General features: G+C 37.8%; 1 protein-coding gene across 1 annotated transcript in view; it reads right to left on the bottom strand.

Moving 5' to 3' along the window:
* LOC100313627 (guanylate cyclase) overlaps positions 1 to 26296 on the bottom strand; it is a 64043-nt gene that overhangs the window by 14634 nt on the left and 23113 nt on the right. The window contains exons 2-9 of the mRNA XM_006811702.3: positions 4746 to 5061; positions 4402 to 4554; positions 3850 to 4016; positions 3103 to 3238; positions 2805 to 2974; positions 1705 to 1889; positions 528 to 636; positions 214 to 372 (exon numbers count right to left, since the gene is read on the bottom strand). Of these exons, the coding sequence (XP_006811765.3) occupies positions 214 to 372; positions 528 to 636; positions 1705 to 1889; positions 2805 to 2974; positions 3103 to 3238; positions 3850 to 4016; positions 4402 to 4554; positions 4746 to 5061 (1395 nt within the window). The remainder of the gene's footprint in view (positions 1 to 213; positions 373 to 527; positions 637 to 1704; positions 1890 to 2804; positions 2975 to 3102; positions 3239 to 3849; positions 4017 to 4401; positions 4555 to 4745; positions 5062 to 26296) is intronic.

The raw sequence follows: 26296 nt of genomic DNA, 5'->3' as shown, positions 1-26296 counted from the left end.
AATCATAGCAGTAAGACTGGAGTCAGTGTATTAAGACAATCATAGCAGTAAGACTGGAGTCAATGTATTAAGACAATCATAGCAGTAAGACTGTAATCAGTGCACCAAGATCACATGTGTTAAACAGCGTTCTCTCAGAAACGTTATTTTTAGTTCTTTTGTGTGAAATCGGTTTATGAAACCAACTACAACAATCACGTTTACAAAACTTACAGCCTTGAATTCCTTTCGAAGATTTCGTGTTAGGTCCACGCTCTTTTTGTTTATTTTCTGTATGGCCACCACTTGGCCTCGGTAAGTCCCTACCAATGTAAAAATCTGTGCTTGCATCCTGCCTCCAGATCCACCAGAATCTATCGATCTCATGCTCATCTATGTCAAAAATACAATTCAGTATTAAACGAGAAACAATAATTAATATATCAATTTTAAACGGCAAACGATTTCACAGCCATGAGAAGTTTTTTTTTAACATTATTTACATTTATCGATGGCGCTAATCAGGAAGATGTAGTATTCACACTTACCCTACTGCCAATGTTAAATTGAGACGCGTTTATCGAGTCCTTCATCTTAATTTCTCTGTAGTCTATCTTCCATATTAGACTAGCTAAGGCCTGCTCGTACTTCCAATTCCTGTAATAAATACACATGGCATGTAACGATTCGTAATCTACATTCGTGTCTCCGTTCATGTGGGTCAACAATGTGATATGACGTAATCATTCTTTGTGCGTGTCTCAATCGGTGAGATGTTGTTGATCATGTTGATGAAATTTCCAATAAATGCTAGTAATCTCCTTTTGTTACAGATTACAAGAATTTCTATTTGGTTCACAGTAATTTTGGAGATAAACATATCGATATAGTAAAGGAAATGGACATCTGCTTCAAAGTTAATGACTTGCCAATCAAAAACAGAAACAGAGATAGGAATTCTGTTCAGTGTAGAAATTGGCACTCACTCGTGCCTTTGTTTTTCTATCTTTAAATTTTGCGCCACTTTATGTCCCACTTGCTGTACGAAAAACTTATTGTGAGAATATGTATTGTTAAAATATTGACGAAAGCATCGTAATTTGTAATATTGTTGTATGATAAGGAATATTGATGATGACATTTGATTATTACTGATCATGATCTATCAAATAAGTTGCTTTTGCAATTCACTATCCGTTCGATGAAAATGAACAAATACTAATGACGCATGTGCAGTGATTGTTACTGCACATACCAAAACAATCTGTGCGCATGCGTATTCGTAAACACTTAGTTTTGCATATGACGTATTTAGTTTATCGTTATTCACGTTATTCTCTTAAATCCCCAAACAACAAAGTTAAAAACAAACATGTTATCATCCGTACTGTATATTTAAATAATTTATTTAATATTTTATCTGGCGAGGAACAACATGAAATAACCGAATGTAAAGTAAACCCGTTGTTTTAGCAAGGAAACATCACAGTATCGATAAATAATGTAAAACGCAGATGCACATTGACAGATACCCAAACCCATTTTCTGTATCTCATCGAACACCGCTATGCTTACTGTCAACGCAATTTCATTATTTGACAATACATTATAAGATACTGTTTTTTTTCTCACCAAGATGCATATTTTTAACATGTTCAAATATACTCCAAGACATCAACAAATTATCAGCATGATAAATAAATAAAAAAATTAAAACCAGCTTACCTGTACACAAGACCCAACACGATAAGTAGTATTAGGAAGAGACCACCAATCGTGCCCCCTGCAATCTCTGGTGTGTAGTTTGGTATTGTGGGACATAATTCCCCACGGAACCCACAAATCGGTACAGCTCTCGGTGGGAAACCAGCAATCCATTGTATTGTGTAGTTCCCGTATTTAACATACAACTGCGGATGAATAAATCATATTAGTTTTTTATAATCACAACGTATACGTTATACTATCAAATTGTGATTTTGCGTACTACGAATTATGATTTTGCGTTATACGAATTGTGATTTTGCGTACTACGAATTATGATTTTGCGTTAAACGAATTATGATTTTGCGTTATACGAATTGTGATTTTGCGTTATACGAATTGCGATTTTGCGTTATACGAATTGTGATTTTGCGTTATACGAATTGTGATTTTGCGTTATACGAATTGTGATTTTGCGTACTACGAATTATGATTTTGCGTACTACGAATTATGATTTTGCGTACTACGAATTGTGATTTTGGGTACTACGAATTATGATTTCGCGTACTACGAATTGTGATTTTGCGTACTACGAATTATGATTTTGCGTACTACAAATTGTGATTTTGCGTACTACGAATTGTGATTTTGCGTACTACGAATTGTGATTTTGCGTACTACGAATTGTGATTTTGAGTACTACGAATTATGATTTTGCGTACTACAAATTGTGATTTTGCGTACTACGAATTATGATTTTGCGTACTACGAATTGTGATTTTGCGTACTACGAATTATGATTTTGCGTACTACGAATTGTGATTTTGGGTACTACGAATTATGATTTCGCGTACTACGAATTGTGATTTTGCGTACTACGAATTGTGATTTTGCGTACTACGAATTATGATATCGCGTACTACGAATTATGATTTTGCGTACTACGAATTGTGATTTTGCGTACTACGAATTGTGATTTTGCGTACTACGAATTGTGATTTTGCGTACTACGAATTATGATTTTGCGTACTACGAATTGTGATTTTGCGTACTACGAATTGTGATTTTGCGTAATACGAAATATGATTTTGCGTACTACGAATCGTGACGTGCTACGTACCAGCTGGTCAGTTGTATCGTTGGCACCGATGTGTTCGTCATCTAGGTTAAAAACTGCCACAGGTCGGAAGTCGTACCCCGGTGTGTAATTCGCTTCTTGTAAACTGAGTAGCGTCAGATTAGCCCCGACGTCTCCATGCTGGTCGATCTTTGAAATGATTCCTGTTGGGCCTGATATTTAATAACATTCAATAACGCTAAGGGCAGCATATATTCCTCAAAAAGTGCAAAACATGAATGTGTAAGTTGGTTACATTCGTGGGGGTGGGGGGGTAATTACAACACAACTTAATACTCACTTCTGTATACCATTCCAAGCGTTTTCTGAATAATAGCTTCCCCGTCAACTATAGAACCGCCTTCATCGAGAACCTGTTGCAAAGCACGTGCGTACACCCATACTGCACTGTAAAGATACGCCGACTCTGGGGCAACCTAGTGGGAATGCAATATTGAGCGATGCGTTTCAGTGGGTTATTATTAAAGAGACTGTTCTTGTAAAAATCCAATCTAATGTATGTGTGTGGTATTTCAGTTTATTATATTATAAGATTCGCGCTCGTTTAGCATCGATGCCCGATGACAGAACACAGTCACGGTCCTAATCCTAAATCTACCGTCAACGTAATCTTCTTGAGATCACTTCAAGCGCATTAATTATACTGGCCAATTAACTGAGAATATTTCATTTCTCATTATTCAGCATTGTCAAATTAAAGCACGTGCCGTTATCATATAAAATCTGAATGGATGTATAATGAGGTAATATCGAGATACGATCTATGAACGTTTATCAAATTATATGTTCTAGCAGACGGGGTGCATAATCGTCCGTTTCGAATGTTTAGTAAAGACGTTATATGCGTCGCAAGTTTGCTACCATTACATAATATTCAGACATTCTCGAAATCTAGCAAGAGGAGTTGGGTTACTGTAATGTTACAAATTCTGAAATACAAATATGTGATCACCGATTTAATAATTAAAACAATTGAGTATGAACTCGTAAAACTACATCAACACTGAAAACGCTTCATTTGTCATACCATAGCATTTGGTGCGTTGAAACCAAAAGGTGGATTTTGACGATATTCTTTGCACTTTTCAACAAAATCGGCGTAGCCTTCTGGATCTGCAGGTGGTCTGGGCGCCAGTATCAACAGAGATCGGGCACTTCGGGTTCTCAAAGGAGATGGGTAGTTTTCGTAAATATCTATGGACAAAAATGAAAGGAACACCCGAGTTGTAAATACACATAACTGCGGCTGAAATCTACATCGTCGTAGATGCGGATGAAACGAAACGACTAGAACACTTTAAACAGGGGCGGATACACGATTTTTTTATGGGGGGGTCCAAACTCCAGAATCGCCAGACTAAGTTAATGATTTTTTTTTATATTATACAAAAACAAATTGAATAAATTTTCCAACGCCTCCCCCCTCCAAGAAACCCCCCCCCCGCCACTGTTAAACCATACAAACAAGCTCGTATGTTGGACGAATTCTGGTTTTTGGTAACACTGACACGTGTCGACAGTCTCTGGCGTGTACGCCAACTGATACTAAGCAGTAGCCCCCCCCCCCCCACATACTCACCATCTCGATAAAGATAAGGCTTATCTGGATTCACGGTATATTCCTCTGTGTCGACTGTTATAACCATATACTCGCCGTTCGTCAGCAGACCCATCGTTTCTAACCCGCCCATGAATGCCAGTCTGGCGTACTGATGACATAGAAGTATATAAACTGCAATAAACGTGGTGACACGTTAGTTTTGTGTAACATCTTAGATAAACAATGAACGCAACATATAAAAGTATATCGCCCCATCATCGTGAACTGTTTAACTTTTATTGGATTGGCATGAATCCTTTCACAGGACAATTGGGTGGTATTTAGCATTGAAAGGTATATACACACACAAGCGTAATACTTACTTCGAGTGGTTTGGTAAGTCTCTTCGATAATTGGATCAAATAAGCGGGGCTCCTCTTCTTTGAAATACAACGGTATGTAATCTGCTTCAAAAGTACGCTGCGACTCTATAGTGATATTATTTGCCGGCAGTATTTCAAGTAGTCGATTAGCGGTACTAGTCCATGGAGCATCGAGTCCGTTCACGATAGTTACGGAATCCCAGTTGAATTCTTGCAACACTGATAATATGGAGCTGGCGTAAAGAGCGTCTGTTGGGTACGTTCTTGAAAATGTTGGATACAGTTCTTTGTCGCTGACCGCACTCGCTGAACATGCCTAAAAACAAAACAAAAAAAGATGTAATATTTTCGTCGATTTGTTTTTTTCTAAATTTACAAATAAACAGCTGGCTACTAGTATAAGATAATCGGGAAATGGCCGCGATGTGCATTGCGCCCTCTGACGATTCGCTTGGTCTAACGATCGGACAAGCCACAATACAGCAGTTTCGTCGAACAAATCTACACTGACGCGAAATCACGTTGACTACTAAATACGCGGTGTTACCAAGGATACTAACAAATATACAGAGAAAACGTAATGTAGCAACCAGCAAAACAACTTTAATTGTTATGAAAACAATTCCACTCGGCAGTAATCCCAGTAATCTAGCGGCCATTGAATCTATATACAATTGTCTCTCGTTGACAGCTGTATTTCAATTTGCCTGTTATGTTGAGCTTGTGGTCGCAAGAACAAAGTAATTGTTGTGTAGTAAATAGCAATCGTCCCGCCAGTGTAATTATCATCGGCGTCCTACCAATTGTGTTAAAACCCAGTACATATACAATATTATAATGGCAAACATAGGGAACTTTGGGATTAAGCCGCCATTATTTGGGATTTTCTTAATCTCTGAAATCCCAAAACTTGAAAGTGCAGGTCTGATTCAAAGTGTGTCACCGAGACCCATAAAGAAAGAAGTAAGAACAAAACCATAGCGGTATTCTCACGAAAACTACACTATTCGACGGCTTTTAATTCTGAGATGAACAGCCTTATTTGATTTTTTTTATTTATGTACACAATGCACCTCGGTTCGATGGTAGATACCGTCGGTGTAACCCCAACGACCACGGGGTTGTGAAACTAATATTTTGATACTGCCAAGGGGCCAGTTTTTACATGTCTTTGGGCAATGCATCGGCGACTTTTGGTTGTTTGACCTTTCGCCGTCTCAATTCATTAATGTAATGGCATCGTGCTGTTGGTAGTGTAAATACGATATCTTTTTTCACAATGTGTGTCATTCAGGAGTGCCTGGTGTTACCGCGTCTATCCCCGCCCTTCCTAACACACCCATGAACATCAGCGGGCACCGCGACGATTTATTCTGCTTGTGTGTGTAAGATTTCTGCTGAAAATTGTCTCGACTGAGTCGTCGATGTATTATGCGAAGGCGCATCATAAAAATGAGTTATGCTTCTTCTTAAAGAAGTTTTCGATGCGTTCAATTGAAAATAGCCTGGATTGCTCAGCCGAGTCGATATCATGCTTGTGGCCGGCGGCGATGTAACGTATCGGCACACACAGACATTACCGGTCAAATTTGTATCGATCCCTTTTGAAATAAACACACACTCTATTCTGTTCGCAGTCTCGTTTATTGTCCCTTTGTGTGAGAAAAAAAACAACAATTTTTTCCGTTTAACAGATTCAGTGAAACGCGTATATCGATGAAATCATGTTGCCATGACGACGACTAACTGATACTCGTTTTAGTGCGTATATGAGGTCATATAAAAGTGATACAATCTAAACTGATTCAAGCACAATCCAACAGTTTTATCAGACGTTACTTGCGATGTTTTTTTAATTTTTATATTCGCGCTGTTGTTATCTTGAAACACTAAATTGTCATTTTTATTTCTTTTAAACGATTCCAATGAGAAAACCACCGATATATGTTTTGACCTTAAAACCACCTTCAGTACTTGACTGTACATAATTATTTTTTTTATTTTGGGGCAATTTGTTAAAATGGAATGCGCTTTTTAGCGCATGCGCATTGCAACACCTCTCCTCCCAAACAACAAGTGGTTCGAAATGAACCAAATGTGTTCACAGGAGCAACAACGTTTTGTACTCACGTTTCTCACTTAAATACATTACAATTCCGATGGCTGTTGGAGGGTTTTTGTCACTGCATGTCCGTCTTTTCGTCTGAGGGCGATAATTATTTTGTTTAACGACAGCGTTATTGGAACGTAATTACACTTGTTAATTGTTGTACCTCCGCGGATGAAACCATGTCAAAGTCGGTGATAATACATATCAAAAATCAATAACAAATGTTGTAAATACAGTACCACTAAACATTTGTAATATTTAATAATATTAAATATTAACACAACAAGAAAATGTGTAGATGTCGTTAACTCGTCACTATGAGCGATGAACGAGGTGAAAGTTAAATTTGTTTTCAATCTTTACCAGAACCGTCCGTCGTTTATCCTTTCGTTGACACGCATGGTTAGTGGTGGGTAAAATAAAATGTACATATCCGTAGGCGATCGAATACAGTGTCTTTACATGTCGATGAATAAAAAGTTGTTTAAATAACATAGGATTAGAGATTAATCACCCAGGGGTGAGAGCAGTAGGCAAGTCGACGTGACAGTAGTTACCGCTGGGAATGATATGTTTCTCTCGTACTCAAGAAAGAACAAAACGCATTGTTCTGCCAACAAAAAATATGACCCAATTCTGAATAAGAGAGACTTGATAAAAGACAAAATTAACCTCACTGCTAGAATTATAGAAGAAAGTAACATGCCCAGACGTATGCAAGACGTTTCCAATCAGCAAAGTAATCAATAACTTAAATTGCTAAGACCATTCGACTCAAACAAAACGTTGGTCCTGAGTACACAGGGTAACACTCTCAGAACTTGTCGCCACACAGAATGCACGTCCCATCACTTGTCGACAAACTCTCTTAGTGAGCCACACAGAATGCACGTCCCGTCACTTGTCGACACACTCTCTAAGTGAGCCACACAGAATGCCCGTCCGTCACTTGTCGACATGTTGTCTTAGTCAGCCACTCAGAATACACGTGATGTCCCGTCACCAACACACATAAAGTCATATTTGAAGCATGAATGCAGCGATTCGATGACTTTACCGGGTTGAGTACATGTGTACTTAGTACTTAGTACTTAGAAGCAAGCGTTCGAATTACTATCGTCACATCAAACCCATTCCCTTCATTTCTAAAATTGAAATATTTATAAATTTCGACGAGCGCATTGCGCAATGACGTTATTTGAAAGTGTTCTAATGTTATTCCATCGCCAAATAGTTTCAGTTTGAATTGCGAAATTTATAAATATCTGTTGCATCGATATACGTTGCGTGGCATTAACTATGGAAATCATGACGACAACACGACAATAACACTACCCAGAATTATTTATTTTGCAAAAAATTCCCTGTACTCCCTGTCAATATAAGATTGTTGGGGTCATCAGCCTATTTCAAGAAAATTCTAGTTTTGGTGAATATTATTGTTTCGTGTTATCATGAGACCATAGCAGCATAATTGTATACAATAAACCAATAAACATTCAATTTGTCATGCGATTTATGGCAAAATTTCGGAAAAATTATGAGTTGGCTTCTACCTGAAATAGTATATTTCGTGATGTAAAATAACAAAAAATACAGCACGTAGGAAAAAAATTGAATAAAAAATCATAACGAACACGGCTAATACTTTCACATGAACATCGCGATATAAACGACGTAACTGGATAAAGTCAACCATTCGACCAATCGGCCAATGAAAAGCAATTGTATTAATGGGCGCTCTTCGCCCTCTGGAGGCCGATACATCCAATAATGTTTGAGTGTGAATGTAATTTACTTGATTGTTTTAGGCCGACCGTCCATTAAAAACATAAACCCATTACAAAGTGACTGTTCGCCTAAGTCCAGTGGGAAATTAGTTAAGGAAAGTAAGTCAACACAAATGTCTATTGCTTAGTGTCAGAAATAGTACAGATATATCCACTTAACATTTAACATTTTTCCATTCAAAGCGGCGGTTAAAATCTACTTACCCAATCACCTGTCTGTCGGTGCGCGCGGATGATTACAATTTGCGGAACAGTACCGACATCGCATCGACTTAAACCACTGAAAAAGTACTCAATTCAACTGCAAAGTGTCGTAGTATTATTCCACGCTACTTTTTATTTACTTTATGTAGGCGATTTTCTTAGGACTTGTATGTTACACGTAGAGTAATTCTAAACGGCCGCGTATCGGCCGCAAGGTTCGCGTCTTGCGGTATAGAGGGCGCTAATTGAAGACAGCCGCAACAGTTTGAATTTCTATAGAACTCAAACGTCATTATCAGTGAATGGTTACATACTAACAGTTTTGGTGTCAGTACTACTGTATGTTAAAAAAATCGATTACATTTCATGAAAATGTCAACTTGTGTTTCGATCATGTTGAATTACTAGTATGGGTGAAAACAAATAAATCAATCACAGACAAGGAAATCTCAAACAGACACATTCCGATCCCCTTCCTAGCTCGTTTCGACTCCCAGTTCACTGGTGTTTTTTTGAAATTCGCGATAGAAAATTCGGACTCCACATGTTGCTTGAACAAAAGCAGTGATTTTTTGACCACATCAATACACACCTGAGCTGTTCGTTCCTTCGCTCAGGATTAGCGAGACCATTGATTCCCGGGACCGTTGAGACCACGTTCTTAGTCTCAAGAATCGCGAGACGTGGGAGTAGCAAAGACTATTGTGGCGATATTAAGCGCAAGGTGAAAGAGAATAATGAAACAATGTGGATTTAAATCCAAAACATTGCTTGAGTATAGCGATCTTACAACGCTTGTATCAATCATCGTTACCAGTGATTTTTTTTGTAGCAATTATAACTATTTGCATCCTAACGCAAACCTACTGAAATCAAAGGGCGCCACATACAATAAATAATACATGCTGATACGTACGTTAAAAGACACTTAATATAAATGTAATTATTAGAACTAAGAAATGAACTGAATGTTCAGCGTGCACAAAGGCGCATTGTGTTCACAGCTCATGACGTCCAATTAAGTTTAAATGGAACCGTTGGAAACTATCACGTGTGTTGAAAAGGGCATAATAAATGTTCTTTCCCCAAGCAACATACATAGAAAACGATGTCGGCATTTCACTTGTATTACAATGAATATTGTTCATTTCAATTTGTATCTCGACACTTGTTAGTCCGAGTTTTACATGGTATATGAGGAGGATAATAGACCTTAAACGCACCCACGAATCTACCGCCCTTCGTAAGTTACGGTAAACTAGTCTGACTGATCACCTGCAAAATAGTCATATGGTGAACGTGGCCTTTTAATGAGTTTTCCTGCGTGTGTGGGCAGTACACACAGTCAGTCAATTGAGAGAGTAAGTGCAAATAATTTTGCTGGCATAAAAGCGCAACTTAGCAGTAGTTCAGATGCATCAAATCTTCACACACACACACCATCAACAACTCATTGTAAACGATGGTCAATTGGGAAATTACCCCCAGTCGACGTCATCGCTAATTGACATCTCTTGACATCTGACAGAAGTGCGGCGGAAGCACCATATATCCATCATGCCTTCACTTCCAAAATACTCTCAAAAACTGCGCGAGGTAAAGAGGCAGACATTAAATCCCAAACGACCGGCTGTAATTGTATAACTATTATGAAAAGGTTGTTCTTAAACTCTGCAACGTGTTCTTTTCACGGGTCAAATAAATCTAAATTAACCTTGTCATCATCTGCAGCAGCAACAACAGAAGCAAAATCTGCATTCACTCCTCAAAATTAAACTAAGGCCACCATGATCTGAGAATCATAACATGTGGCAGTCAATTTATAACAAAACAAAATAACAAAATCAAAGGGTGTATTGAAAGTTAAAATTAGAACAATATCACGGCACATGGCACTCGCAGCATTGCAGTTGAAAAGAACGCAAATCCCTTCGGTACATAACTACCGTAGTAATCCGTCACAAAAGCAATTAATTCCCTGCATCGTGCGACACAGATTGAAGTATTTGTTTGTAAATGCATAACAGAGTTAATATCCCAGCCGTGTTTATCCCAATGAACGTAATTCTCTGGGTAAGATTACCCTGTGTTTTTTAAAGAATTTTATCCCACCGGAGAATAGGGATTATCGGGAAAAATGGGGCCTTTGACATCGTGTCAGAAGGAATACACCATTCACGTAAAATCAGTTGTTCGCGCTTCTATATGTACCTGTCAACTTATCGACAATACACAGATGACACAAAAACAAACATACAATTGCAATGGAGTTGGGTTTATTTTGTGGATATGCATGCCCCAATCAAAATACGACCGTAGCTATACCACGCAGCGCTGTCAAACGCTATGCTAGAGGTCGTCCATCTAAGCCAACGTCTAGTGAGCTGAAGGGCATGGATCATCGGGTATTATAACCTGATTCCGATCAATAAACCCGAGTTTGTATGCAGAATATGTTGTTAGGTGACAATATCGTTCATATGTACTAAAGATGTGAAACAATTGTCGTCACGCATCATATGATATTGACATTGATAGATAGTACCGACCACAACGTAGCGACAAGCAGGGTGACGTCACAGTCACAGCAAGTGCAAGTGAATACATGACATACTAATTCAGTTGTCAAGCGTGCGGGGTTCAGAGTTTAAGTACGTACGTGCCATGCGAATAGGAACGCACTTTATTTGAATATGGGTTGCGAATAATCATCAGCATATTTTTGAACCATCCCCATTAGCTAATGAGATTCGAATTAATGTCAAATTTCATTATAGTTATATAAATTACCAGTGACAACAATTTATTTTTTAGGAATGAAATAGTGCCAGGACAATAAACCTGCTCTCCTTTTTTCAGGTAACCAGGGCGATTTAATCTGGCGATTGTACTTTTATGAAATCCAACATGTGCAAACGTTTTTATCAAGTTGAGAAAACTAGCCCGTTAAACGGCATATAAAAATGACACGTTTTTAATAACTTGTAATCTGAAAATTATCTCATTTTTCAGGATATTACAGAATGTACACCAATGTAAAACATTATATTAAAGAAAGTTGGTGTTGAGATTCATCTAATCTGTTTTATATCGAACCAATTCATCGATGCAGTTAATTTGGTATACGATATCAATGGGAATTCGCCGCGGTGTGGATGTCACGTGATTAAGCTAGCGATTATGACCACCACGGGAATGCAGATGCACGTTTCCCTTTCACAAAATCCTATATTTATATCATGCCTTAGTTCACTGTTAACGTCACAAGGCACTCTCTAACGCGGATTTTACAGGCCGTGACACTAATCGGGTAGCTTAAGTAGTTGCATTTCTAACCGCGGTATTATAACATTTAGCCCTTTTCATTGTTTTTATTTATTCTCCGAGATTGATTAATTCCCAAGCAATATAACCAAATTATTGCGATTTTGCATCGTTATTATAGGACCCTAAACAGCTGTTCTCTCGATGCGTGTTATGCTAATCAAAATTGTAGCAGTAGGCCTTACTCGGAAACTATATTTGCCCAGGCTGTCACTGACAAGGACGCCATGGCGGAGAATTTGTTGAAACAGCGCTAATTAATTCCACTGTAAACACGTAATACCTGCGATCAACCTTCGTACGCCATATTATATATGTGCAATTCAACCAAAAAATCGTGTTAATTATATAATAGTATACACGTCTATTTAAATAATGTATTTTGAATCATCCTAGCGTTCACCCGAGCGCATATACTCAAATATTCCGATAAATCGATCATGAATACTCTTTGGCTCACATATTGTGAACATCTACTGAACAAATCCCCGACTGTCACCAGTGTGAAGAGATCACGCTTCGAGGCTGTAACAGGCTGCCAACAGATTACCAAAATAGATAAAAAAAGAAGAAAGAAATAGAGTCGGGATTTGCAACTTCTGGGGACATTTTTATAGCCCTGAATTTACACTTCATAGCCTAGACGCCTGATTTGATCATTACGCCATCTTTACGCTTAACAGGTCGTAAGAATGATGGAGATGAACTGTCGCAGTTACATTTAATGAAACATACACGCATCACTGTGGTAAATTGCTTCCTTTTGAAAATTACAAGTCGTGACGCGATGCAGATGATGAGCTCGAAATGCCGCACTGAATTTAAATAGAAAGAACATTCTTTGATAGAATCGAATTTGTCTCTCATACATGATTGGTGTCATTTAACAACTTGTGCGCCGACAAAATGGTTGCAACGAGTGTTATAAGTGCATAGTCACGTGTTCACTTCTAGAAATTCCGGTAAAGTGCATTATGCCATCGTAGCGTCAGCTGTGTTCGGCATTCAACTAACAATACTGTTGTCAGTGTTATTATGAATAGGAATGTTAAATCTTTCATAATATGAAATGGAAGAATTTGTTATAACGCGTTTTGGATTGTTTCTGATGTAAACTGTTGCCACAGTGGTGATTGGTTGGTTACCCTGATTGCTTCTTCCGAACAACAAATTGTGCGTGTGTGTATTTATTTATTTATTTATTTATTTATTTATTTATTTATTTATTTATTTATTTATTTATTTATTTATTTATTTATTTATTTATTTATGCATCGTTGTGATGTATGTGCTCAGAAATATTTTTCCGAGATCTCTGTTAAGTGTGCTAGCATTATGCGAAATGTAATATGAGAGAGAAGGTCACATCGGACATAATGTGAAATATTATCACGCTACATATTTACTGAATTAAATGACTTTAAGTCGATGAAAACTCTGAGATGCAAAGAAATAATGTCACTATTGAAATTAACACATTTTTCTGTATTTTTTTTATTGTTTGTATCACAATGGCATGAACCCCTAAGAACGAAAGTATTACGAAAATGACGCTGTCTCATCATCAATTCTGTTCCATCATTCTTAGGGAACTGTCAACGAGTTGAAGCGGGGACAGAAAGAAAACACAACAGCCAGTTAACTAAACAAGACAGCTGCGCCAGGCATGAAGTTGGGGAAAAAACAGAAGAAATGTGTTCCAATAAATGAAGCATGTTCCCAAGAGACTCGTTACGTACTTCGAAAATCCACCCTATTTGTGATAGTAGCTTAGTAGTTCACTAGAAGCTTATCATACCTGCCACTTACTTTAAAAAATATGGCTTCCGGCATCAATGTTACCTCATAGTTCCGGAACTAAAGCAATCCTAAGTTTAGAACATTTCCATAGGTTCATTGCAATTTGATTATTAAATCACTAGTGGTTTTCACTAACGGTTAAGGAATATAAAACTGACATTAATCCGTATACATTGCTCTCATCTCATCATCCCCTTGCACTGCTACACTACGTGTTTTGTTGGTACGGCTGCCATATGGTATATCACACATTCATTTTTAATGTTTGTTTTGTTTGGAATCTTATCCACGTCACTTACGTGATACTATTAGGGTGTACACATTCGTTTTTTTGGACCATTTGCGGCGACGTGATAGAAATACAGATGTTAACACGTTACGCAGGCGTAAAAGAAATTTTTAAACGACAGAGTTAAACCCTTATGGGAGTGACAAGTGTCATGAAACGCAATTCCACCAAACTGTGGTCATTGCTGCCGAAATCCAAGATGGCTGTTAAACCCTGTGACTGATCATTTTTTTTCTCGCCATCAGCTTGATCCACACTTTTAACATACCAATTATCCAGTTCATCGGTTGAAGCACTCCTGAGAAACAAATGCTCCAATATTGTTGCCTATATACACGAGAAATATCCTGGTGAATTGGTTAGAGCACTCTTGGCAAACAATTTCTGCAAATTTGTGTCATTTTTGGTATAGAGATGAAACATGGCGAATTTCAAAATAATTGCATAAATGTGGCATCAGTAAAAAAAACTACTAGTACTTCCTGTTTAGAATAAATCAAAGATGGCAGCTAAGCCATGCATTCAATCACAAAGAGCTTCACAGACTTTAACGAGCATCATACATTGATGATAAAAACAAATTTTAGATTAGTGTTTTCAGTGGTTCTGAAGAAGATTTTGCCATTTGTCCGTAAAAAAAACATGGCCGAAAAAGTCACTTGACAACTGATTTTTTTTTCGTGAAATAGTTTACCCATATGTTAATAATGCTACTACAAAAAACATCAGAATGCCTAAAGACTCAGACGAAAGGGTTACTTTCTATTTACCCAAATCTAAGATGGCTGCCAATACAGTCGACCAATCACAATTCTGAAAGTTAGGTGAACCAGATCCCATAGTCCCCAATGTGGCTGAGAGGTTTCAAAAGTCTAGGAGCAAATATATTCAAGTTCTAGGACGATAAAGAAACGGTGAAAGAAAAAGAACAACAACTTGAACAGAAACAAAACGGACTTGGACCCTAGACACACACAAGAATATAATGTATATTCAACCAAACAACCTCTATCTGTGAGTCAGCTTTATTGTGTGTATTATCCAGTCTAAAACGTCGGCGTTAAAGCAATAGTATGAATCCTTATCTTTTCAATTATCGGGCACAATTTACCGCGGCCTAACTTTTTTATAGTGGGAACACGGTAAATGTTGTCATATGTGTGTTCGATTGTTTTGCACCCTTATCACCATTTTAAGCATAACTACAGAACACGAGTGTGTGTGTGAAGATAACCCATATATTTGCTGTATTCGAATCTATACATTGTATATCTATTTATCGGACAAAAAACTTCGGCATAGATAGAATAGAGCAGATAAATATATGATATATATGTATAAACTTTTGGGGGGGCGACCGAAGTCATTTATATCGCGTTTTTAAAAAAAATGTGTTGGTATAAAATTGAAAGTATTGACTAGTGAAGCTCGTATAGATTTCATTCTATAGTAGTACCGTGCCACAATCCAATATTATTGACGTCATCATACAAACCATTAAATAGACTGGTATTCACTTCACATCGCAGTAACTTAATACTTAATGTTTCCAGTGACGTGTATCAACATTCGGGTTATTTAGCGGATGAATAAACTGAATGCATGGACATTTGTTGTGGATGGAACTGTCGTTCGTAACCCTGGTTACGTGTCTTACATGGCCGCTTTATTACTGATTGCGGCGTTTCAGACGGATAGTTCAGGATTGGTAACGCCAGGACATGCGCCAATTTCCCATATATCCACCCAAGCATTTCGTTGTTTTTTTAAACAAATGCGGCTGTTTGTTAAACTGCGTTTTCCGATATAACTGAAAAAGCATGTGATTAATTTATTCTAACCGAGAGAGACGATGTTACAATCTAGGGACATCGTTATCTCATTCAGTCCCGTATTACTATTGAACTGTGAATATATTACCTAAATGGGAATACACTGCTAACAAGATGACATCATCGGCTTCATTACAATGTTAACAAGATGACATCATCGGCTTCATTACAATGTTAACAAGATGACATCATCGGCTTCATTACAATGTTAACAAGATCGGAAAAGTGCTTTCGGCAATCATTATATATTCAAATCGTATAAGAAGGAGATTTACCAAAGTACGTGGTATTATTCTTAAAACATGTAGTAATGTGTAGGAATTCAAGTGTGTATTATGTAGGAGTATAGAAAAAATAAAACTGCGCATGCGCTAGACGATCACAATTTTTACTACTCGCCAGGTTCCGATGAGCACCATTTTTAATTTATGCTTAAACTTGTTCATTTTCAGTGACACTTGATATTTCGCTATATTGAATTAAATAAGTTGAAACGCATGCACTGCTACGCGGTATTCTTATTTACTGAATGGTTGATACGGGAGGTTTAAATTGAGACCTGTCATGCATTACTTTGAGTTTTGTAACTTGATGGTATATTAGTAATGTATCAGTGTTATTTCCTGATGTTTATGGAAATTCTGAAACGCTCCACACCCCAACAGGATATTAAAAAAACTGCCACCAAAGAGACGTAGCTATTGTTGACTTTGCTGTTGAAATTTGAAATGTACTTTTACCACATAATTGTAGCGGAATAGATTTCAAACGAAGTCAAGATATGTATCAGTAACGTTCCGCTGTTGCTATGTTGAAACATGCGCGTAAACAAAACATCCCGCTCGGTGCGCGTACTTCAAACAATACCATTAACGCTAGCTTATCAGCATATCATCATATTAGGGAGAGGGCATACTGACGCAAGTGCGCAATGAGGTGCGTGGTGCACATACATGAGAAAAAATTGCTTTTCAGTCGCGCTTCAAAATTCTGTGATCACAGCAGCACGAAATTGCAATTTTCCAGTCTGAGTCCGCTAATTCTTCTTCACTGCACCACGTAGTGCAAAAAAAAAAAACATTTGCGCGAGTATGTTTATTCGATTTCATGCCAAAAAAAATCACGTAAAAGTCTACGTACCGTGCTTAAGCTAATGTTTGTATGTGGGCTTTACGAAATGTAATAACAGAGGTTAATCTTGTTCAGTCATTCCAAACTGTCGTTTTATTTGACAACCCCATTAGCGAGTATCAAAAGTCACGGAAACGTATATACACATTGATAATGCCCGAGGTAGTGATTCCCCGAAGGGTTGTCCGATGATATGCGAGATATTGTCTCATTTGCACATCTTTGTGAATATTTTACTGATTCATGTTATAGTTGTATACTAGACAGGGAGTTCATTTGAATGAACCATTCAACCACAGCCCCTCTTGTGATTCAACTAAGTTATAATGCTGCACGATACGTACCAGTTCTATTCTATTCTATTCTATTCTATTCTATTCTATTCTATTCTATTCTATTCTATTCTATTCTATTCTATTCTATTCTATTCTATTCTATCACTGGTAGCTTAAATATTGGTAAGCTAGTTTTAGTGAGCCGGAAATGAATTCATCCTTCAGTGTTTATAGATGTATGCAGGAAAATCGATGATTACATGGATGTTGACCACTGTAGCCATTAACAGTCAATTTAACAGAGAAATCAACAGTTTAGTACACATTACACTACTGGACTTTACATTTTTAAAACGGGAAATGCTTCATAATATTGCATCCAAGCTTATTCAAATTAAAATAAACTGATATCTCGTGAAAACCGACGCCAAATAAATTTGGCTATAATTTCACAGATCTGTTGGAGCGTGTAATTGCTATTTGGAATTTCACCAAACATTTAATCGTGTCAATTATCAACCGCATGATACTTTTCATCACGTGGCTAGGTAATGTTCAATATGATTATGTATAATGTATATCTGTCCTATATTTTTAATATAATATAATAATAATTTTAATATAAACAGACTTAAAATCGTGATATGCGGTTGGTGGGTACGTACTAATGTATTCATTTCATGCATCTGGGAATTATCACTTTAGATATACCAACAACATTTCATATTGTGTAATGTGTTGTTACGCCACGTCTACGTCTACTTGATGTGTTGGGGTGTTGGTAAATGGGTTATTCGGCGTTGTAACCGTCTTCCTGTCAGTCCAACTTGAAGACCGCGGTAAGCCAGTTTAACGCGGCGACTGCAGTGTTGACACATGCTCATCACGTTGGATGAAATAAGGGGATTTGGTTTCTAAATTGTGTCATCGATCAAACAACGTAATGCATACATATGAGTAATCAAGAGATACAAATGTCACGGCCCACGGTGAATCCCGAAAGGTTTTCAAAACCGCCGCGATGGCCATGCTAGAAGCACGTTCTATTTCATACTCGGCGGACGGAAAGACCGTGACGATCACGAATTGTTACATCGTGCGCCCAAAAAATAACTCCATGATAGGGATGTTACAACAAATCGTTATTATAGATGACAGTTTTTGTTAGACGGTATCCTATCGATGGGATAATCGGCATTTTTATTCTAGCGAGTTCTACCAATATCCCAGCGCCGTCAAGCGGAACAAATTGATTGACATATGCACAGAGCATAACCACGTAGCATTCACACACATATATATAGAGGTCCATTAAAAACACGTATCTACAGGAAACTGAGAAATAGGCCCCAACATTGAGAAGTGAATCGGAAAAAAAATCAGTACCCAATGAGTAGTCATAATTTTGATATACTTATTGCGATGTGTTAATATGTAGGTAAATATTGTATATGGCTACACGCTATATTATGCATGTACGCATGTTCTTTAAGGAAACACAAGGATACGATATCTAGAATTCCACACAAAAGGTTAAGTCAAGTGGCTATTCAAATCTACTGGGAATGCGCAACTGTTCACACTTGTGTAGTGATGTCGCCGTCTTTCCAGCTCACTGTCTCCACATCGATAAGGTTACCGCCATTCATCACAGACCGTGAATGGGTGTCGGAGTGCAACGAAACGTCATAATTTGTATTCTAATTTTCTCGTGAATTCTAACACTATTTTAGACCCACACGACGCGCGCTGTATTTTTATTCCTATCTGACACACGATAAACAATCAATGTTTATGAAATATTCGAGCTGGAAATTCATTTGCAGCTTCGTTCATTTGAGTAATTAAAGTTTAATCTCCACCACTGTGTGTTTGGCATTGTGAGTAGAAGCAAATTTCCTTTTTTTTTTTTATTTCGGATTTCTCACGCTGTTAGTAATATTATGTATTTTAATTGGTAGTGATGACGATAACTTATTTGTTATTGCACAGGTACTACACTCCAAGCGTCACAACGCCCTATGATTGATATGGAACCCCTGCGGCGTATACACTTACGTTATGTTTACGCACACGAACTTCGAATAGCGCTTCGCTGTGCTTTCAGAAGTTAAAGCGTGAGGGTCGTCACCTGCGCACGCGCGGGAATTGAGTCCTAAGCGACGATAACAACACACGCTAAAAGGCTCATGGGTAGACGCTTGTTTGTAAACAATGACACGCTATGGCCATATTGACTGCATGTGCAGGTGACGACTCTCCTGCTTTAACATTGTTTCTCGTCCTTTACGTTATCGGCCAATTACATTTCTGCGTGATATTTTTACTGTATTACTTAGTTAGCTAGTCACCATATGCAATATACAGTATCAATTCACGGTTTGTTTGTTACCTGGAATGTTTCTACAAAAAATCAATAACAAGTTATACGTTTAATCGTTCGAATTTTTGTAGACAGGAATTTAGTTGCAACGTCTTGTTTACGTCTCATGGGACCCACTACGTGGAGACAACGACTGTCATGCGTCAGTCTACCTTGCGTTTTTTACAATTGTGTGTGTACAATCCGATAGGGAATATCTTGTGAAAAACCATTGCTCTCTTGTTTAGGCATGTTTTCTTCAGGTTATCATCTGTTATTTGTGGTTAATTATTTAGCACATGGAGATGTTGTCGACTATTTCTAATTGTGGCAAGAATGACAATTCTGTGATTATTATTAAAGTATAACTATATCGGACAGGTAAATATAAACAGCCCTATGCTATGAGTAAACAAGTCATCAGTGACCTCGAACGCCTTGGGGAAGGTTTTTATAAGCATGTGTACTTCAATAAAATGTAACAAAACGAATATACAATTGGATGAGTTAATCAGTGCAATATGTGGCATGCAATTGTCTATGTACGTATTATTGATCAGTATGACCGTGAGATCGAATAATAGGGACCTATTATCGAGGATTTGTAGAATTATCGATACTGAACCAAAGTCAAATTAAGATTGGCAATCTTTTGTTATCGTACCTGTCCTCAAGGTAACTTGGCCCGCCCTGTGTGCATGTTAGTGTCACTCAATGTTGCTTTTCTCAACTGTTCAAGTTCAGCTCGGAGTGTATAAAATTGGGCATCAATCAGAGAAATCCTATTCAAGTTGAAATGTACGATATCGCTTTTATGTCGTTTTCTTTTTTACCGTCATTCCGTTGACACAATAATAACGCCATTCCGTTTTAAAAAATATTAAAATTAGAAAGAAACATTGATAAAACACGCAGATATTTTCAGGATTGTATCCCAAGTTAAATAACACGGGACTGTAGCCGATGAGTTTAATCACGACAGAGATCAAGTAAAATGCATGTACTTTTTGCCCTATGCCAGTGTGCGACGAAGTGGTAAATGTATATGTAAAACACATCATAATGTCATCGCGGTATCGCGAACTGTATCCATTAATCATTGAGAGAGAAAACATTAACCGTGTATTCAGCAGCATCACTGAATTACGAATTGTAGCAATGTTCAATGTAATCATTACACGGTAAATCAAAAACACGTGTAAGTAGGAACTTTTTCATAAAACTCAAATAACGTTTTTTGTGCAGACGTACACCACGATCCCCCATGTATCAATCATTCCGCTAATAACAAAAAACGTGGAAAAAAATAAGTATAGTCAATGCTGATTTGGGGAATCTGCCTTAATTGCGCTTCGATTTCAATTGATTCTGCTGCGTTTTTTATTAGCATGGCCCGTAATTGCGATTGATAGCCGCTTTTCTTGTAAATGATTAGGCGACACACAAATAAAAGCATTAAAATAAAAAAAGCAGCGACAGTGACGCAAGTAATGATAATTATTTTTCGATAGTGGACTGATAGTTACTTATCGTTATTTTTACTAAAGCTCCAATTACTTGAAAGTAGTTAACCTCTGGGCTTATGTATTCTTAATCAATTTTAACTTGGGAAAACGATATTGGGAGCTATATTAAAAGTAGCCATGCTGTGCTGATCATATGAAGTGTGTAATATACGATCTTGTCTTGTGTAGTTATTATCCGATAGTAGCCTAATTGCAATCCGGATTCCGGAGTTTAGTTTTGGAATTTGGCGTAATTTGATGAGACTATTATATGAAGCAATAACATCACGTGTCGCCAAGCACTGTTTCTTTGTATTGTTTTTTTTATTCCAAATGGTTTCAAGCAGTGATGCGACCACGTACGTAGCTTATTTCATGTAAAATATCACACAAATAGTGTTGCCTTAAGTTGTAATCTAAACTATTTGTTTAATAATATAAGTAAATGTGATAGTAATGCTTCGTTGTATTTTTATTATATCAGCGCTTTCTATGTTTTAAGAGAGAAACAACGTATACCACGTATTTTTGACTACTGGAGCGTTTGGTTTTCATTTAATAGACAAACACGCATTGCACATTATAAGCCTGAAGAAACGCGACAGAGCGCGTTTTAATGGCACTGGAATATTCTATTATATTATTTTTCAAATAAGCGCTGTATTCATGGGAGTAGGCAAACTAAGTTATCTGTCGTCATTGAATATATCAGCTCCGACGCAGAGTTAAAATAACTGCACAACCCCCACAAGCGGTGGGGATTGTATTCTGCGAAATCTATGGATTGAAAGTCGTGTGGTGTTCAATCATTTTCCCCAAAGCTGTCAAGTCGGCTAAACAGTTGGCATTCTGTTGATGCGAACCAGCCACGTATATATTCATCTGCGAAAAAGTGGATTGTCAATCCCACCACGGAGAGGATGTGGCCTATATACATATTGGGATTATCGTATACATAGTCTATAATTTAGTAGGACACTATAAGCTAAAAATTCTATACATTTATATATCTGTATTTATATGTACTTCAAGTCGGACTAGGTGAATGCAAATAGGTACAAGTGAGTCATTAACCGCGAAATATGGTACTGCAAGCATACGCGCAATACATTGTACATATTGTAAACTCAGGGAAATCGAGGTTAATTACTGGCTAATTACAATGATATTTGCGTTGGTATTTTTCATCATGATATGTTGAGCCAAAGTCATACGTTGTTAATATCCAGGTCATTCGCAATAGACCGTACATGGTATTAATGGGTCGTACACATTATGCTGTTTTTACCAATTTGTCGACATTTATACAAATGAACATTTTCCTTTTAAAAAAAGGTCGAATTTTAAATAGTTTAGGCTGGCATAAGGTAATAAAAAATGTCTCTGTATTGCTTATAGTTCTATCTGTATTTATTTATTTATGTATTTATTTCTGTGCAAGTGAACTAATCAGTTTTATGTACGAGAACGACGAAAATAAAATATGTGACATCTGTGACTTCTGTCTATACCGCACAGTAAGGATTATTATAACTGGGTGTTTGATTTTGTTTTATCAAAACGTGTTTAAGTATTGTGAACGATCTTTTTTATTAATTTTTCAATATCCACGTACCCAATAAGGTAGCTATTCTACTTCAAATGATGTTTATCACAATCGCTCGATGAAAACAATGTCATTTTTAAAATGCCCTACTGTGTTGCCAATCGCATGCCAACGCTAATGTTGTTTCAATTCTTTCACGGATCAAATGCTAATCCCTTTGCCCATAAAAAAATAGCTACGCCAGAGGTCTTTCCGGGTCATAAGTGCAATTAACAATCATCGATAATTGTGTGTTGTTGTTTTCGTTCAAGCTGTGGTTACTTTCTAATGTAGTCGACATGTAGCATTGTCTGCTGCCGGGCTTACGTCACAAATCCATTTGACATACATTATATACCTACATATATGATATATGCCTTCGAGTATACATATTTCTGGTGATTTTGTATCCATGGTATTTATTAATTCGTTTTATGGGCTTTTACAAGATTTTGCTTTATAATCCACGATTTTGGTTAGCAACAGCTTTGTTGTTTAATTTGGATCAATGAGGATTTTATAACATTCGAAGCGCTCTTCGTCATCACTTGTCTGTTTGTCGCTGTGAATACACATGTATTGTTTCGTATACGTCAATGCCAGTTGCTAGGGCGGAATCAGTGGCCGGGTTGTTTCCATGATGTATTTACCCCTGTATGATTTTCCGCTGAGATAGAGAATGTTGGAGAATCGTTGAATGACAAAGAGATGCGTGACTTTGTGATGGGTGCTCGGTATGAAAACGCCCGAGTCGTTCATCCAGTAGAAATGGCTTGTTTGGAAGCTTAATGAATCGGCGTTCTCCGCCAATGGAATAGCAATAAATACAGTAGACCTTCCCATACGATCTGATACAATGTTCCATTGTATGTTACACTGTGTAAAGTGATTGAATCTGCACTTATACCAAATACACACGAGACTAAAACCATATACCACCAGAATTGGCAAGCGCCCGTAGTGTTCGGGTAAGTTTGTAACGCTTAGTGACGCTACATTGGATAACAGTGTAGACGTCATTTAAAGTTTGTATAAAAGTGTCTTCGTATTAAATGATATTTCTGCTTGTGTAGTTATTAGATACAAGACAATTGCTAAAACACAATTGACTGATATCGAAATGATAAAGAAGTTTGGCAAATGCGAACGTCCAATATCGTGACGGAGAACTTAAATCGTGGATTACCGCGCCTGGCCCAATAAAAGAAAATTCAAAAAAAAAAATTCTGAGACTCTGAAATGCAAAGAATTGTTAACAAGAAAAGAAATGGGGTATATTCCCCGTAACCGGGTTTTGTAGTCCAAGGATGATAATTAGGTTTGTATCTTCGTGAATAGTTTTGAAGCATAATGGACAAGACGTACACTATTTTGTGAAAAGAGGGATAGACAAGGTATACTTAAAGCATTGTGTTAGTAATCGGCTGGGTCTTTTGTGTTCTGAAAACGTCACAGGATCCTTGTTACAGTGAAGAATATGAAGAAGGGACCGCGGACATTATTTGGTCAAGTGTTTGTTTTGTATGCTGAGGTTCAATCTAGTTGTATTTTAACATTAAACTGGAGTGTTTTGATGGTGCCTTAATACGAATGCGAGTCGCGTCAGATCGAATGCGTGTTGTTGGTTTCAAGTGTGCACTGGGCGTGATATACCCGTCGACCTCTGAATACAGAGGTTGTGTGTTTTTATAAAGAATTCACGAGCTGCTCTATAATGATGTCTGGCAACATTTTCAGCGGTTTTTCAAACTGTCGGTACTTACATATGATATCATCGGCATCTTCCAAGCAGCAGCGATTCTACCTTCGATTTCACAGAAACGGTCTGGCCCCATAATTACGTGGACGCCCAGCTTCCACAAAAATGTTAGACTATCGATGGACGACAACTCTGTCAGTGCCCAGGTATACGGATCAGCGGTGTTTTGATATATCACTTCCAGTTCATAATCCGGCAATATTGACGAATCATTGTTTATTTCTGCCACGGCACTGAGGATGCCGCCGACTACGTATTCGGTATTGATTACGGTGCCATAATCGTACGACATAAATCCAAGTTTTAACCGCTCGGTAGTGATGGGTCGGATCACCGAAGCAGTGATTATACAAACTAAAACCACTAACGTCCGCGGTGTAAGGGATCGCCCCCTACGTGACAGCGTAAACAAACCTGAGCTCATAACTGTTTTGGCATCGGGCTTCCCGTACACGAGACCAAATGAGTCTGACTGGTTTCGGACAACACAATGGCGTAACAATGCCCACGGCGGAAAATAGTGTGGTTGGTTCGTCAAATCACATACGCTCCTTGTTCGCAACGCACGCCTTGATGATTGGGTGTGTAAAAACAAACTATGCGTCAATGTGAATTTCTCCGACCAATTCAAGTCCCGAAAAAGACGAAGAGTATAAAATAACGAGAAAGTTATTGAGAATCTGAGTGTGACGAGAGAATAGGCTGTCATGCATCAATCGGTGAAAACATCCATATCAGAGGTTTAGTACTCCACGCATAAATAACAACCACACAGCTGCTGGCATCACCATAGGGCTAGCTCTGCCAACGGTGGCGTAGAAACATAGTGATAGATGCAGTGCACAGAACTGGCGATTCCATTATAGAATGAGGGGGTATGTTTGTTTTTTCTGGATGTATGTCAACTTCTGATACTTGAAAGGCTATGTAGCGTTTGTTCATCGCATCTTGACCTCCAGCGATGGTGCTCAGCGCGGGGACAGCGATTGTTGGCGTCATCTTGATTAGCAGTCATTAAAAAAAAACGAATCAATTTATGCTTTTTTCACAAATATTGATCACGATCTCAATTCATATTTGCATGGTACTGAATGCTCATGTATTACACATTGGCGCCGGAAAGTGTTTATCGTGTTTACTGTTTCAACGTCTGTCGCGCAAAAAAAAAAAAAAAAAAAAAAAAACATCGCGTCCCGCCTGCCCCCACTAAATCAGAGTACGCGTCAACGAGCATTAGTTTGTGGGACTAATTACTTCAACCGAGATTGTTTTCATTTTTTCAAAACTAAAATCGGCGTAGTGGAACTGTACGCTAGTCCACATCGCTTTATCCTTAGAACACAAAGCGTGTACATCAAGCTATTGAAATCCACCGATGAGAGTATTCTCGCGCGAGATGCGCCATTGTGCGAGATTTAAATAAAAGGTTATAAAAAGTCAGCTCATGCAGAAATTAGGACAACATGCACAGAAGATAATTTGGTAACTATTACAGCTAGATATACAATGATCTAATACTTGATTAAATTGTACCATGTAGCACGCACAAAAATATATTCCAAGGCGATCTTTTGTCTTTCAACCA

This window comes from Saccoglossus kowalevskii, chromosome 8 (assembly GCF_978046115.1).
Source record: "Saccoglossus kowalevskii chromosome 8, keSacKowa6.1, whole genome shotgun sequence".
Classification (NCBI taxonomy): Eukaryota; Metazoa; Hemichordata; class Enteropneusta; family Harrimaniidae; genus Saccoglossus; species Saccoglossus kowalevskii.
The sequence above is the reverse complement of the archived record's forward strand: the minus strand, read 5'-3'. Positions and strand labels throughout refer to the sequence as shown.